The sequence below is a fragment of the Rattus norvegicus genome, chromosome 7 (genome assembly GCF_021556685.1).
Source record: "Rattus norvegicus strain SHRSP/BbbUtx chromosome 7, alternate assembly SHRSP_T2T, whole genome shotgun sequence".
NCBI lineage: Eukaryota > Metazoa > Chordata > Mammalia > Rodentia > Muridae > Rattus > Rattus norvegicus.
In genome coordinates this window covers 100,612,367-100,627,454 of record NC_141540.1, presented here as the reverse complement: position 1 = coordinate 100,627,454, position 15,088 = coordinate 100,612,367, and the positions used below count along the sequence as shown (strand labels likewise).

Sequence of the window (15,088 nt, the reverse complement as noted above, 5' to 3'; positions counted from 1 at the left end):
TATTCCTGGAAGAGTGGCTGTCAATTAAGCCATTTTTTAATGTAAACAGGAAAACACTGCTTCACATGTTTCTGTACAGCATTACAGTAGGCACAGAGCAAACAAACAAAAAGTTAGACCTCCTTTAAACCCAAGGTGCTCTCACAACTTCAATAGTTATGTCTCCTTTTTCAGCATGCCACCAGTACACACCCTTCTCTCTGAAGCCTTCCCTCGCCATGGCTCCTGTTCTTCACACGCCTTCTCAGTTCCTAACGCACATCTCTACTATATAACTTAACACAGCTAATTGCTGACATCTGCCATTCCTTTATGTTGGGACCTCCTTAAACAGAAACATACATTAGGAGATATGAAACGTCTCCTCATGAAAATGAAATGATCAGGACGAACTCGTTAAGTTACCAAATTAGCAATAAAACTACTGCCATTTCAGTCTGCCCATGCCCAATAAGGTTGCCCCCACATTCCTCTTCCCCCTCTTCTTTCACACCAAGGCTAACACCTCCACGTGCAGAAGTGAAACGGCACCTGTGGCCTTGAGTACATCTGAGCTACCTGTTCATGCCTCTGTTTTAAAAGTCAGTTCAAAACAGTTTTTGTTTTGTTTTGAATTACATAGTGGTAATCTTCTCCACGAGAGGCGGTCGTGGGCATAACCTGCCTCCATGTAGTTGCTGCAGGTGACGAGGGCCAGGCCTAGGTTCCCTGAGCACAGAGGGAGATGACAACACCCGCCAGAACCCCATGGCCGTTCCTCCTGGATCTTACCTGGCTGTCCCACCTAGCTCAGCGATATCTTGCCGAACGTCGCACACCCAGACCCCGATTCCTTTCCTCAGCCTACTTCTCCAGTGGCTGAAACGCCCCGCGCGCGCTCTGCGTCATCATTTAGCGCCCGCGAACGATCACATGATGCTCGGGCCCGGGCCGCCGCCCCTCGGTCACGTGACGGGCTGGGAACCAGGACAGAAACCAGGGTCCGGGAAGCTGACTCTCTGCAACCCGGGACTCTAGGAGATCTCTGGAGCGCGAGAGGGGGACCCGGGTGTCCAGTTTACGCGGCCAGCATCGGACCGCTGGCAGGTGAGTCGGAGGCGGGCCTGCGGGTTCGAGGCCCTTTCCTTCCCCCGAGGGCCACGTCGGGTACTGGTCCCGGGAGCCACCAGGAAAACCTAGGGCTTGCAGGGTTGGGGTTGCATGCCTGACGTTCACCTATGCCTTCATGGAAACAACTCTTGCACGCTTCTTTGAAACTTTAGTGGTGAAGCTCAGCTACTTGGCCCATAGCTGAGCTTGTAAGTTTCAAGGAGCGGTGCCTTGCTAATGCGACTGATCTTTCACTTACTCTCCAGAAAATCAAGGAGTCACTGACGTGAGGGAGGACGAAAAGGTGTTAAAAGTCCTGTCACGCACTGTGAGTTTGTGCAAGTCGTTCCTCTACACCTTAGCTCCCCCCACACCCCAATCACCTGAGACATGGCGCCATAGCTGGCAGGTGATTCCACTGAGTCCTACTTCTTCTATGATAGGAAAATTAAAAGTTGAACTCATAAAAAAAAAAAGTTGGACTCTTGATTTCTTTATAGACGAGGGATAGTGAAGGAGTTTTATTGCCTCCTTTCACAACCAGGGACACTTGCCTTAGGTCAGCTGTTCTCAACTTGTGGGTCCCTTGACCCCTTTGGCAAATCTCTGTCTCCATAAACGTTTCCACTATGATTCTTAACAGTAGCCAAATTACAGTTACTAAGTAGCAACGAAAATAATTTTATGGTTGGGGTCACCACAACATGTATTATTAAAAGGTCAGAAAGGAAAGTTGTCTTAGATGTTGTTAAGAATTACTGAATCAGGGCTCGAGAGATAGCTCAACAACTAAGACTGTTCTTCCAGAGGCCCTGGGTTCAATTCCAAGTACCCATATGGTGATTCACAACTGTCGATAACTCTAGGTCCAGGGGACCCAACACGCTCAGACATAGATGCAGGCAAAACACCAATGGACATAAAATAAAAATAAATATAATTTTATGATCAAGCTTATTCCAGAACTTCTATGAGAGAGTATCCATTATGGGTTTGAGACTGCTTTCTTTAGGGATCTGAAGTTTTGTTAAAAAGATAAAAAAATAAATAAATAAAATCCATCTTCTTTTGTCATCTACACTTTAATTTACTAAAGAAATTTTGTTCTGCAATTTCTGAGTATCAGGATACCATTCTTGAAAACATGTTCCTTTGACAAGAGGTTCTTCCTATACAAAAAAATTAAGGTTCCATGCCATGGTCCTAAAGCTGCCACACTTTAACCTATAAAATATTATTAAGAAGGGAATTAAGATTTGTGCTTTCATTCCATGCCATTAACAATTCAGTTCAACCTAGAGTGAGAGTACTGCTGTTTGCACGTTTTCTTCCATTGTGTGAAAGCCAGCTCCAAAAGAATGATTCAATGTAACTTCTTCTAGAATGTTTTTTTAACCTCATTCAGGAAAGGCCAAACTTGCATTAGCCTTTATAAAATTTACTTCTCCACATCACACCTTGTAAAACTCACTGCTTTTGTCTTAAATAGCTACATGATTAGGCACCTGTAGTGATGGTCATTTGATTCTATGACTCTGGGCCAGTTTAGAAAATATTCTTATGAAATAAGTTACATGAAAAATGTAACTTGTCCTGGTTAGATCTACTATGTCACAGTGCAACTAGATGTGCTAATGTAACTGAAGTGGTTTATTCTTTCTATTATCTTGACATTAGTCTTCAAAAGTGTGGCAAGACTATTTTTGTGGCATGGTGATTTGGTTGAACACAATGAGGTACAGTGGTGACTGGTCTCCCCCTCTTCCTGGATGAGTGAGGAGATGATTGAATGTTGATGTCGGCATCCATGAGCATGTTCAGATGAGCTTCTGCTTCTGTTGAGGAGGATGCTGTGTTTGATTGTGGTCCGAGGCTTTGAAGCACTGCTTGGCATCTCCTTCCTTGGAGGTCTCACTGTTTAAACATAGCAGATTTGGTGGCTTGTTGGTGGGGTGGGGTCCAGCTTGTCTCCACTAGGTCATCTTCATTTGAATCCGGTGGTTATACGGTTTTGTTCTAGGGATATTTCATTTTTTTAATGGCGGTTTTAGCTGACATTCATGGAGAGAATGAATCCTTAGAAGTGTGCCACTAGTGAAAGGAAATCCTGTCTGGAGTATGTTTCTTTGCAAAGCTGTGTCGCACCATCCTTTGGGCCCTCTGCTGGAAAGGTGGAATCAAGTCTCAAATGGTGCCTTTTGAATTGTATCCTCTAGTGTTGTGGATGTGGGACAGTACTGTATCATACCTCTGTGGATGTAAAATGGCTTGTGCCTGCTTTATGATACGTGGTGGTGGCCGTGCTTTATCAGAGCTGTTTTTGATGATGTTGCTCAGAATGTTTTCTTTCCAGATGATGATTGAGAAGCTAATTTGAAAAAAAAATGGTGCCAGGTACCACAGGAGTAGCAGAACTGTGCTGTTTTCTCGGGTTTTGTTTTTTTACTTTTTTTTTTTTTAATGGAGTGTGCTGGATGTCTCTACAGTTTTGTTCGGATGACTGCAGAACCTGGAGGAGCTGTTGCTGCTGTTGATGCATAGCACACTGCTATTGTTGGTCTTTTTATATAAATATAAATATATATATACAGATATATAATTTGAATTTTTTGAAGCTTTACCTGTGCTGTCAACTTTCGAGGAAAGTATCCCCGTTTGCTGTGTTGAGTTGGCACTGTACAGAAATTAACAGCCATATTGGTCTAGAAATGTTGAACTTGGGTTTTTTCCATTTGTACAGGGGTGGCACACTGTATTAAGTATGTGGGGTCTTATATACGTGGGTTTGATTGCAAAAACTAATAAAGTATTCTCTAAATTAAAAAAAAAAGTGTGGCAAGGCACTTGCATTGTGAGTAATTTGTTTAAAACTCTGTGTTCTTCCTGAGGTAGGACAGATTACAAACAATGATATTTCACTAAAGAGAGAAATTGTAATAAGTGTTTTCTTTTACATTAAAAAGTTCTGTTAAAACACTAGTTTTGGTGCAGGTTTAGCAATCACCTTAGTTAAAGGCCCATGAGTTTGTTGAAGATTGCTAAATATGTTTGATTATTTCTTACGTCTTTTTAATCAGTCTCGTTGTTTGTTTGTTTGTTTGTCTGCTTATATAGAATCCCATTATGAAGCTCTAGCTAGCCTGAAGCTCACTATGTACACAAGAGTGACCTCAAACTCCTAAGAATCCGTTTGCCTCTGCCTTTGAAGTACTGGTACTAAAGGGGTGTGCTACCATACCCAGCCTTGAAGTATGATCTTCAGGGCCAAGAGATTGACCCACAAGTCTTGATTTACATCGTCATCTCCGGCCTGATCTTCCCTGAATGTGTACATGCAGGTGCTGAGTCTGTCTCTCTGTTCCTTGGGAGAGATAGGGAAGAGGGCAGATATCACTGCTTTGCTGTAAGCTGCGTCCTCCGGGATCCAACTGTCTGCACTATGGTACTATGTACAGTGAGGCAGCAGTTGTGCCTTCTAATCATAGCTTGACCCTTGCTTTGTGAGGGTCGAGTTTTATCCTAACTTAGGGTGAGTCTGGTCTTCAGTGGACTTCAGTATGTCATCATTTTACCCATTTTGGAATCTTTCCTCCCTTTTCCTCTCTCATTTCTCATGCCAGGCCATATCAGTACAGGAAAATGGAGTTGCATGAGAGCTCACCTTCTTCCTCTCAGCAGAGTAGTTTAAGAAGCAGATATACTGAGAATACTGAAGTCACTTGTTGAGAATGTATACCATAACGTCTATCACAGAGATCCCTAGTGAAAGAGGTCCAGGCAGCTGGAGTGACCTCACAACATCCTTTGCTTGCAGACTGGATCCGGACCACCTCCAATAGCTCCGTGTCTATGTCCGGTTCACTCTGCTCCAGACACCTTAGGCGCTCTACTGTTCCTAAGCACTGTCTTCGTTACTTTTCTGTTGCTGTGGAGAGGTAGCATGACCAAAGCGACTTATAGAAGAAAAAGTTTACTGGGGGTGCATGGTGTCAGAGGGTGAGTCCATGATCACTGTGGCAGAGAGCATGACAGCAGGCCAGCATGGTGCTGGAGCAGGAGCTGAGGACTTACGTCCTGATGCACAGGCACAAGGCAGAGAAAGAGGGCTACCTGGGCATACTGTGGAGTTTTTAAACCTCAAACTTGAAACTGCCCACTCCAGGGACACACCTCCTCCAAAACAGCCACATTTTTAAATCCTTCCCAAACAGTTCTACCACCTAGGAACCAAGAATTTAAATCAATGTTTCCTCAAACCATAAGCACAGCTGCTCCGTGTCTGCCCTCAGACCTCTGTACTTATAAGCTATGTGCTGAGTGCCTTACTCCTGGGACTGATCATTATCTATCGATGTGGAACTAACTTCCCCACACCCTGCTAACTCAAGCTTCTTATCCCTGCCCACCCCCTGTGCACGTGCACATACTCACTCACTCACTCACTCACTCACTCACTCACTCACTCACTCATACACATATTTATCTCATCTGAAGGCATAATTGCAAATGAGGAGAATTCACTTTCAAGCTCCCTCCTGGAACTGACAGAGGTGCTCAGGGCTTTGTTTCAAAGGCACAGGACTCTTACCACACAGTGATCACTTGCTTTCCCAGAACTAGCAAGCTAGAGAGGGAACCCAAGCTGGAACTCAATCTTTTTGTAATCTTACTTCTGAAATGGTAGCTGTGGCTGCTATGAAGTCTCTTCTGGGAGAGGTTCCATAAGTCAACCCCCCACTCAAGGGAAGGAGCCTGTCTAGGGCTTGAGTAACAGGAGGTGGAAGTCATTGGGCACCATCTAGAAGCTACGAGACATTCCTTGATACCCTTCCTGCTTGTTCCCTCTCCTCCTTAGATCTCTGCTCAGATATCATCTTATCAGAATTACTCTATAGACTCCAGCTTGTGTTCCATCTTTTAACCAGATTTTTCTTTACATGATTTACCGAAGCCTGTTGGCTTCTTACATATATATTTTTTTATATTCACTTGTGTGTGTGTGTGTGTGTGTGTGTGTGTGTGTGTGTGTGTGTGTGTGTGTTGACTAACTTCTATCTCCTGCTCTCAGTAGTGTATAGACAACATGATAACTGAAGCTCAGGGTTCTTCACTACTGTATCTTCAGATCCTAAAGTACTTGGCATATAGCAAACACTAGGTGAATGCTTGCTACGTGAATGAACGCAATTGACAGTGGGTAAGCTGTAAAAGCAATTCACTGAGCAGGCATTATAGAAGTCAGTAGTTCCATAACTGAATCAGCAGATCAATAATAGCAACAAGAAATTAGGTCCATTCTAGCCTTTAACATCACAATCTGTAGGTTTGCCATTGCCCCCACACCACCCCTGCCCAATTGAGTTGACTCATAGGCTAAAGGAAGCTGTGACAGCTGTCAGAATCAAGTGTTTCTTAGACAACATTCAGAGACAAGAGGGTGAGCTCAATCAGGGCAAGAAAAGATGTCCTTTCCCCATTTCTCCCATTTAGCTGAAGGTAAAAACTACTTCCTAGAAGCCCCGCCATAGACTTTCTCTTAAATGGCATTGCTCTAAAACCAGATCACATGTCCGACATGAGCTTCAAGGGAGTCAGGAAAATAAGAGTTGGCCACTTTGTCTTCTATGGTGAGAAGGGAGCTGGACACAGGAAGTATCATTGGGGAATGAACAGAGAGTTGTTGCCATGACACCCCAGTTGATACAGACACTTCTAAATATTGACTCAATGGTAGAGACCTCCAAGGGAAATGTAGAAAACCTTAGCAAGGGTTACAAAGAGCTTCTCCGTAATCAATAACTGATAGATAGCTAGAAACAAGAGTGAACTTGCTGCAAGCAATGGAAAATGTCTTTCCATAGCTGTAATGGAAACATTCTCATTGGCTGTCAGCAGCCTTTCTGTATTCTAATTTTGCCTGCAGCTAAGGCCTCACTGTTAAATTATTCATCAGTTGAGTCATGTTAGAAGACTGATGTGAAAGTAAAGGTTGTTATTGACAGTTTTCTAAACATTTTATTGATTCTTTGTGAATTTCACATCATGCATCCCAGTCCCACTCATCTCCCCAACCTCTCATGTTCCCCTTTTACTCTTACAGCCCCTCTTTGAAAACACATGTGCACACACACACACACACACACACACACACACACACACACACACACACGTGCATACGCACACACAGCATAGAAATCATCTCATGTTGGAAGCTGTAGTGTATCACAATGTGTCCCACAGTCTGTCCCTCTGTCCACACATCTTCACTTGCAAATGTTCATTGCAATAAGTCATTGGTCTGGATTGAGGTCTCTGGCTTCTGCGACATCAACATTGGATCCTTGCTGGAACTCCTCCCGATTATCCTGTTGTTGCCCCGTGGTCATTGGCAAAATTCTAATGAGGTTCTTCACTCAGAAACTCAAGAAGTATCAAATGCATTCAGGTTTTTTATTTTATTCATCATCTCCCTAATTGCTGATATCAGCACAAAGGGGGGCCAGTAAACTCTGCCGATGCTAAAAATGAGGCTGGCTTCCTAGAAGGCGATGGATGATGATGTAACTAAGTGGGTTACAGCTTGTGATTCACCCCCTCGCATTCCGTGCCCATTGTTCTGTTAGACTGTTGCTCTCTTCATCTACTTTCAAGAGCTTTTGAATATTTCTGAACTCAATTCCCCTGTCTGCTTTCTGCATTTCAAATCTGACTTCCAAATTATTTGTCATATAAAAGGTTTTAATTGTTATGTTCTAAAATGTCTTTTTTTTAATAGGTTCTGGGTGACTTTCTCAAACTCTAACTTCCTAGAACTTGGACCTACTAAATATCACCCAGCATAATCTGAGCACTCTGCCACTGTAGTCAGTAGCAGGACCAGACTGTCAAGGGGTGGGTGTCCTCCCATTTATCTTCATCACACTCTCAAGTACTCCATCTCCTTTACGATTCTTCTCTCTGGAACTTTCTGCTCAGCTTACTGCAGGCTGCTCAAAGGGACAGAGATCATTTCTTACAGTCTTCATACTGACTCACTTTCCATGCAGATTAACATCTTTAACCTCCTGTGTGTTTACTGCAGATTTCCTCAAGACCAGTGTGGTGATTTGAATAAAAATGGCCCCCATAGGCATGTAGAGGGTGGCATGGTTAGGAGGTGTGGCCTTGCTGAAGGAAGCATGTCACTGGAGGCAGGCTTTGATGTTTCAGAAGCTCAGGCTGTCTCTTCCTGCTGTCTGCAAATCCAGATGTAAAACTCTCAGCTACCTTTTCTCTGTAGCACCATTCCTGCCTACATGCACCCATGCTTCTTGTTATGATAACCCTCTAAGGTGTAAGCCAGCTCCAATTAAATGTTTTCCTTTATAAGAGTTGCCATGGGGCTGGAGAGATGGCTCAGTGTTTAAGAGCACTGGCTATTCTTCCAGAGGTCCTGAGTTCAAATCTCAGTGATCACATGGTGGCTCACAGTCATCTGTAATGAGATCTGATGCCCTCTTCTGGTGTGTCTGAAGACAGCTACAGTGTACATATAAATAATAAATAAATGAATCTTGAAAAAAATAAAAGCTTTTAAAAAAGTTTCCATGGTCATGGTGTCTCTTCACGAGACAGCTAATCAGCCCCCACTCTCTAATGTTTCTGACCTCACATCAGAATCCTTGTGGAGACTTCTTATAAAAAAGATGCTTAAGGCTGACTCCACCCTACATTGCAGAAACACTAAGATTCTCTGTGATTGTGTTATACCACCAGACTTGTGAACCACTGCACCGAAAGGTGGGTTGCTTAAATATCTTCCCCTCTAGGGCTGGAGAGGTGGCTCAGTGGTTATGAGCACTAGACTCTTCTGCAAAAGAGTTCAGTTCCCAGAACCCACATGATGGCTCATAACCACCTGTGATAGAGTCTGATTCCTTCTTCTCATGTGCATGAAGACATGTCCACTTATGTGTATAAAATATTTGAATAAGTCTTTAATATTTTTAGACCAACTTGGTTTAGTACTTTAATGAAACATCTCCACAAGAGTATAGAAACTGATGTCTAAAATTTCATTTTATTACTTCTTTATGCATATGTATGTGCACATCTTTATGTGTGTTACAGGGCAGGCACTGCCCACGGAAGCCAGAAGTGGGCATTTTATCCCATGGAGCTCGAGTTACGGGTGTGAACTTGTGTAGGTGCTAGGAACTCTACAGGAACAGCAAGCACAGACATGTTTAGACCTGTGGGTCCCTTGGATAAATACCTCAAAATGATGTATGGGGATGTGTTTTTGACTTTTCATGCTTGCAATTACTTGTTAAAATATCAAATAGTAGGGTGTATGTGTGTGTGTGTGTGTGTGTGTGTGTGTGTGTGTGTGTGTGTGTGTGTTTGTGTGCGTGCGTGTAGTTAGATTATGCAGAGCCACATGTGACCAGCTCTGGCTCATTTTCCATGAGAAACATGCAAAGGGCTGAAAAGGAGGCCAAGAATGTGGTTCTAGAAAAGATCCTTTTGGTGACTAATCATTATTCCCATTTAACTGCCTTTGGACTCACCTGGGGGTCTGCCTTTAGGGGTGTTTTCAGAAAGGTTTTAACTGAGAAGGGATGAAGTAATCTGAATATGGATAAGATCATTCCACAGCCTGGGAATCCAAACTGATTAAAAAGGCAGTGACCTGAGTAAGATCATTCACCTCTCCCTGAATATCGGGGAATAGATGCCTTCCTTGTACCAGGACTCACTGGCATGGCTCTCATGAGCTGTATGTATATTTCAAAAGAACATACACATGTTTCTTTAAAAATTGTTAACTTCTCTTTTTTCCATACAGGTCTTTAATGGAGCAACCATTTGTCCTACAGATCTGGCCTCACATCATGATCCACAGACCCCAGCTCTGAAGTCAGTCAGCCATTCCCACCCTTCACAATGTTGGATTTCCTGGCTGAGAATAATCTCTGTGGCCAGGCAATCCTGAGGATTGTTTCCTGTGGCAACGCCATCATTGCCGAGGTGCTGCGGCTCTCTGAGTTTATTCCTGCTGTGTTCCTGCTGAAAGACCGGGCTGACCAGCAGAGATATGGAGACATCATCTTCGACTTCAGCTATTTTAAGGTACTTTCCCTGTGGCCTTACTATTCCGTCCTCTTACAAGGAGTTTTCTCTGGGTGCCATGAGCTTGAAGTGGCCCAGTAATTATAGAATGTTAAAAAGACAGCTTTTCAACCAAAGTTAACATCAGGTCCTAACTTGGAAATAAAGAGGAGGAAAGGTGCTATGTAGGAAGTCCTAGTGGAGCATAAACCAATTAAAGAAAGCAACCTGTGATGCAGTGCCTCTCACCTGGAAACACATTTAAAAGCGTGCTAATCTTGGTTGACATTCACCACAGGGATTTTGGTTGTAGGCTTCAATTACCATCTAACTTTTTGTTCTGCTTTAATTTTGATGTTTAAGAACCATAGAGCATAATTTTAAGATACCCTGGACATGTTTCTAGGGGATACACCATGACTGAGTTTTAACACAAGTATGTTTTCCTTCCTTCTCAGGGTCCAGAGTTCTGGGAAAGCAAACTGGAAGCCAGACCTGAGCTACAGGATTTAGATGAGGAATTTCGGGAAAACAACATAGAAATTGTGACCAGATTTTACTTAGCCTTTCAAAGTGTGCATAAATACATTGTAGACTTAAACAGGTATGGATGAATTTTGTAGCAGCTTATTCTGGTAGAATGGCAGGGAAGGGACCCAGCAGCACAAGTCTGCCTTTCTCAGTTCTCAAGTTAACCCAGCCATGCCGTGCACTGCCATGGCTTCTTTATAATCTCCCATTCCTGTGAAGGGCCAGAGTAACCTTCCGTGACTCTGTCATGCAGCCTTCAGCCCTTCAGTTCAGAATCCTATCCTAACACTTTAGATGTAACGTTAAGTTACTAACTTTTTTGTTTTGTTATGTTATGCTGTGTTATTTTAAGATAGGCTTTCACTGTGTTGCACAGACTAGTGTGGAATTTACAATCCCCCTGCCTCTGCCTCTGGAGTAAGTGGGAAGACACACTTGTTCCTCCAGGCTGGGCTTACTCATATTAGCGGTCGTTAAGAGTTAACCAATTTATTGAGCTCTAGCCACTATCCCATGTTCCTATGCCATTGCTTCTGAGACCTTCTGTTTTATAATTCAGGAGGAGGGACTATTCCTTTGATTTGGACCAGCCGTAAGTGTGAACCTGTGGGCCCAAATCACCATGAATTACAGCACATAAGACAGTCTTTCCTCCCTTAAAAATGTTACATCTTAGGGGCTGGGGATTTAGCTCAGCGGTAGAGCACTTACCTAGGAAGCGCAAGGCCCTGGGTTCGGTCCCCAGCTCCGAAAAAAAGAACCAAAAAAAAAAAAAAGTTACATCTTCTGCTTACATTGATATTTGGCATTTCATTTCTAGATACCTCGATGATCTCAATGAAGGAGTTTATATTCAGCAAACCTTAGAAACGGTGCTTCTCAATGAGGATGGGAAACAACTTCTAGTGAGTAATAGTGACTGTAAAGTAATACTCAAGAAGATGGAGCAGCTGGTGTGCTGGCACTTGACTTTAATCCCAGCACTGGGGAGGCGGGACAAATGGATCCTTGTGAGTTCAAAGCCAGCTGTTCTAGGACTGCCAGAGCTAAATAATGGAGAGACTTTGTCTCAATAATAATAATAATTAATAATAATAATAATCAGCTTCAATAAAGACAGAATGCCATTCCTCAAAGAAAAGAAAATAGCCCGATAATTTGATAATTATCTTCTGAGTTTCAAATGTTTGAGTATTGAATGAATTTACTACTGGAAGAAAGGATCCAGTGTTGGGTTATGATCTCCCTCTGTATAAGAAGTCCATCTTTTATTTGCATCTGAGACATCGAATTAGTACTTAGTACATGGTACCCATTTAAGAAATGTCTGTTAGAGCCACTGTGGTGGCCACGTCTGTAATCCCAGCACTTTGGAGGTAGAGCTAGGAAGAGTAGTTTAAGGTCATCCTTACACATAGAATCGAGATTCCATTGTGGTATCTCAAGAAAAATAATCACTGTGGATGAAATTTTATTTTGAGTTGATTTTTAAAGCTCATTCTGCACAGTAGTTAAGAGCTCTATGCAGAAGCATACATTTACCTTGAAATCTAAATACAGCTTTCAGGAGGAATGTGGCCAGAGTGGTCCTTTGACCACTGTGAACTTCACTCCTTGCAGAGGCAGTTTTGTGAGTTTGGCCTTTGTCCTTTTTCTTCATAGTGTGAAGCCCTGTACTTATACGGAGTTATGCTGCTTGTCATCGACCAGAAGATTGAAGGAGAAGTCAGAGAGAGAATGCTGGTTTCTTACTATCGATACAGGTATCCCGGGCCCAGCCTGCACACCTCCAAAATGCTGCTATGGATGAAATGCATCTCGTGCTCCTGCAGTGGCCTGTGGGGAAGGATGCTAGTACACACATCTCCTGAATACCTGAGAGAGTCTAGCTGTCGCCTGTTTATCTGTTCTAACTAACAGCTTACATGCCATGAAAACCATATTCTACATGTGAGATACTCTATCTGAGAGGTAGCAGTGTAGAGACTGCCATGGCCATGACAATAATGCAGTTATCATACAAAGCAGGAGCCTGAGTACGGAACGTTTTAAGTTGAGGACAGATTAAGAAATTTTGAAGTTCTTAACAAATATCAGTTTGCTTTGGAAGCTTTCCTTTTAGTTTTCAAACAAGACTCCTTGGCACACACAAAAAAATGAAGGAGCTTTCTGTTGTTATCCTGATGTGGATGGCCGAAAGCCATCATTCTGGATTAGGTGATTTCCCCCTAGGCATGCATAGACACAGAAATAACATCCCAGGTCTTGTGCTACATGAGTCTGTGCAGAGCTGCGTGGCTTCAGGAGGTAGAGTCCCAAGGAGCCACCTTGCCAGCTTTTTAATTTAGCACCTCCCATACAACTTTTCATTCTTTTGAAGAAATGTGTCCAAAAATAGATACATGGGGCTGGAGAAGGGGCTTAGCAATGCTTAAGGGAGTTCACAAACTTCTGGAGACCCACGTTCACTTCCCACCACCCACATCAGGCAGCTCACAGCCACCTATCAGTCTAGCTCCAGGGGATCCCAGTACCCTCTTTTGACCTCTACAAGCACCTGCACACGTGTGCACATATATTTACACACCACACACACATAAATAATACAGTTAAGTCTTAAAAAACCCAAGTGGTGTTAAGTACAATGTATATATATATGAGGGAAATAAACAACCCTGCATACAAATTAAATGTCAGAAACCATCTCAGAGAAAGAATGGTCCTATTAGATGAGTAGAATTCTCAGGAACGGCCAGTGGTCCACAGAGGGACTTTCTGAGCGTATTATACTGTCTGTGACACCTGCTAGCACTCCATGGCCTCTGCAAATTAACCTCAAGCTGCTCATCTGGCCTGGTGCTTTTCCACTTTATCATTTCTGAAGGGATTGTTCATTGCTACAGATCATTCGTTCATGTCCATTTGTCCGTTCACTGTCCTATGTCCATGTTTGACACATAACATGTGAGTCACCTCTGGGCCTTTTGGAGACAATCAAGTGTGAAGGTGAAACTCTATGGCTTTGCCTCCTCCTGAAAGTACCCAGAGAAACAAACACTAAAGGATGTGAGGATGAAGAAAGGAAAAGTGTTTGCTTATGGCCCTAAGCCTTGAAGACTCTGACTTTGTCCCTTGGGGAATAGCACTCATGGGATGTGAGCTCCATTGTCAGTGAGACACCCTTGCAACTCAGTAGTGGTGATATCAGGTAGAAGGCTATAGATGTCCCACATAGTTTTACTAGATCTCGGCAGCTTACAGAATGAAAGTCACATTAACATAATTTAAATTTTTTTATTTTGTAAAATATTAGCTGAGTTTCATATTCTTTATCCATAATTCTGAAATCCAAGAAAAATAACTATATAATCTTGGGTGTGCTAATGCACACTTTTGATCCCAACACTTGGGAGGCAGAGACAAGAGGATTGTTAGTGTTTGAGGCTGCTCTGGGCTACATAGTAAGACCCTGTCTCAAGAAGTCCAGGTATACACACACTCACACACACATACACACACACACACACACACACACACACACACACACTCTCTCTCTCTCTCTCTCTCTCTCTCTCTCTCTCTCTCTCCAGACACATGCATACACATACACCTTTACACATGTACTCTGCATAACTCATCTGGCAGTTAGACCTGAACCTGAAAACATTTGGAGTCAAGACCTACCCAGACCAGATGTGGGCTTTCTTTCGTCTTCTTTTATCTTACTTATGTAAGATCGTTTTACTCTCTAATTATCCATCGATCTTGAGACACCAACTCCACCTGCTGTGGTCTCCTGTAGTGTATTGCAAATACTGTATTGCTTGCTTTTATATTTGGAAAGTATGGCGAGACGAGTACAGCTCTAAGGATTGGGAAAGTAGGTTGTAGACCTTTATAGAGAACCAATATATACCCTTCGTACAGGTTGTTCAAATGTATCCTTTTGAGTTAAAGGATCTAGGGGACCCATTGTTGTTTCTTCACTTTCAGACTTACATGTTTGTAATGTGTGATTCCCTTGATTGTTTTGTCTCTCCTTGTGAACCTGACACAGTGCTGCTCGATCCTCTGCTGACTCAAATCTGGATGATATCTGTAAGCTACTGCGAAGCACGGGGTATTCCAGCCAGCCAGGAGCCAAAAGGCCACCCAGCTACCCTGAAAGCTATTTCCAGAGAGTGCCTATCAACCCGACCTTCATTAGCATGGCCATCGGACGCCTGCGATCGGATGACATCTACAACCAGGTACGAGTCAGACGGCCTTAGTAACTTAAAAGATGGAATTTACCTTTCTCCTCAGTTACTTCTTTTCTCTTCCCTCCAGTGAGTCAAACAGCCAAGACAAACTATTCTTAAAAAGCTCTTGAATAGTG

At 43.0% G+C, this 15,088-nt stretch overlaps 2 protein-coding genes across 19 annotated transcripts in view; one reads left to right on the top strand and one right to left on the bottom strand.

Moving 5' to 3' along the window:
• Positions 1 to 889, bottom strand: part of Nsmce2 (NSE2 SUMO ligase component of SMC5/6 complex) — a 231,150-nt gene extending 230,261 nt beyond the window's left edge. For 16 of the 17 annotated variants that reach the window (XM_087556481.1, XM_087556477.1, XM_087556488.1 and 13 more), the window contains exon 1: positions 772 to 889. The gene's annotated coding sequence lies outside the window, so the exon portion shown is untranslated. The remainder of the gene's footprint in view (positions 1 to 771) is intronic. The other variant, NM_001024876.1, reaches the window with a different exon arrangement.
• Positions 890 to 935: 46 nt separating this feature from the next.
• Positions 936 to 15,088, top strand: part of Washc5 (WASH complex subunit 5) — a 51,967-nt gene continuing 37,814 nt past the window's right edge. Inside the window, exons 1-6 of one of the 2 annotated variants that reach the window (XM_087558049.1) lie at positions 936 to 1,086; positions 9,917 to 10,200; positions 10,638 to 10,783; positions 11,531 to 11,615; positions 12,373 to 12,473; positions 14,768 to 14,960. Coding sequence is in view for 1 of the 2 variants with exons in the window: in NM_001398866.1 (NP_001385795.1) it covers positions 10,015 to 10,200; positions 10,638 to 10,783; positions 11,531 to 11,615; positions 12,373 to 12,473; positions 14,768 to 14,960 (711 nt within the window). In the remaining variant the exon portion in view is untranslated. The remainder of the gene's footprint in view (positions 1,087 to 9,916; positions 10,201 to 10,637; positions 10,784 to 11,530; positions 11,616 to 12,372; positions 12,474 to 14,767; positions 14,961 to 15,088) is intronic. The other variant, NM_001398866.1, reaches the window with a different exon arrangement.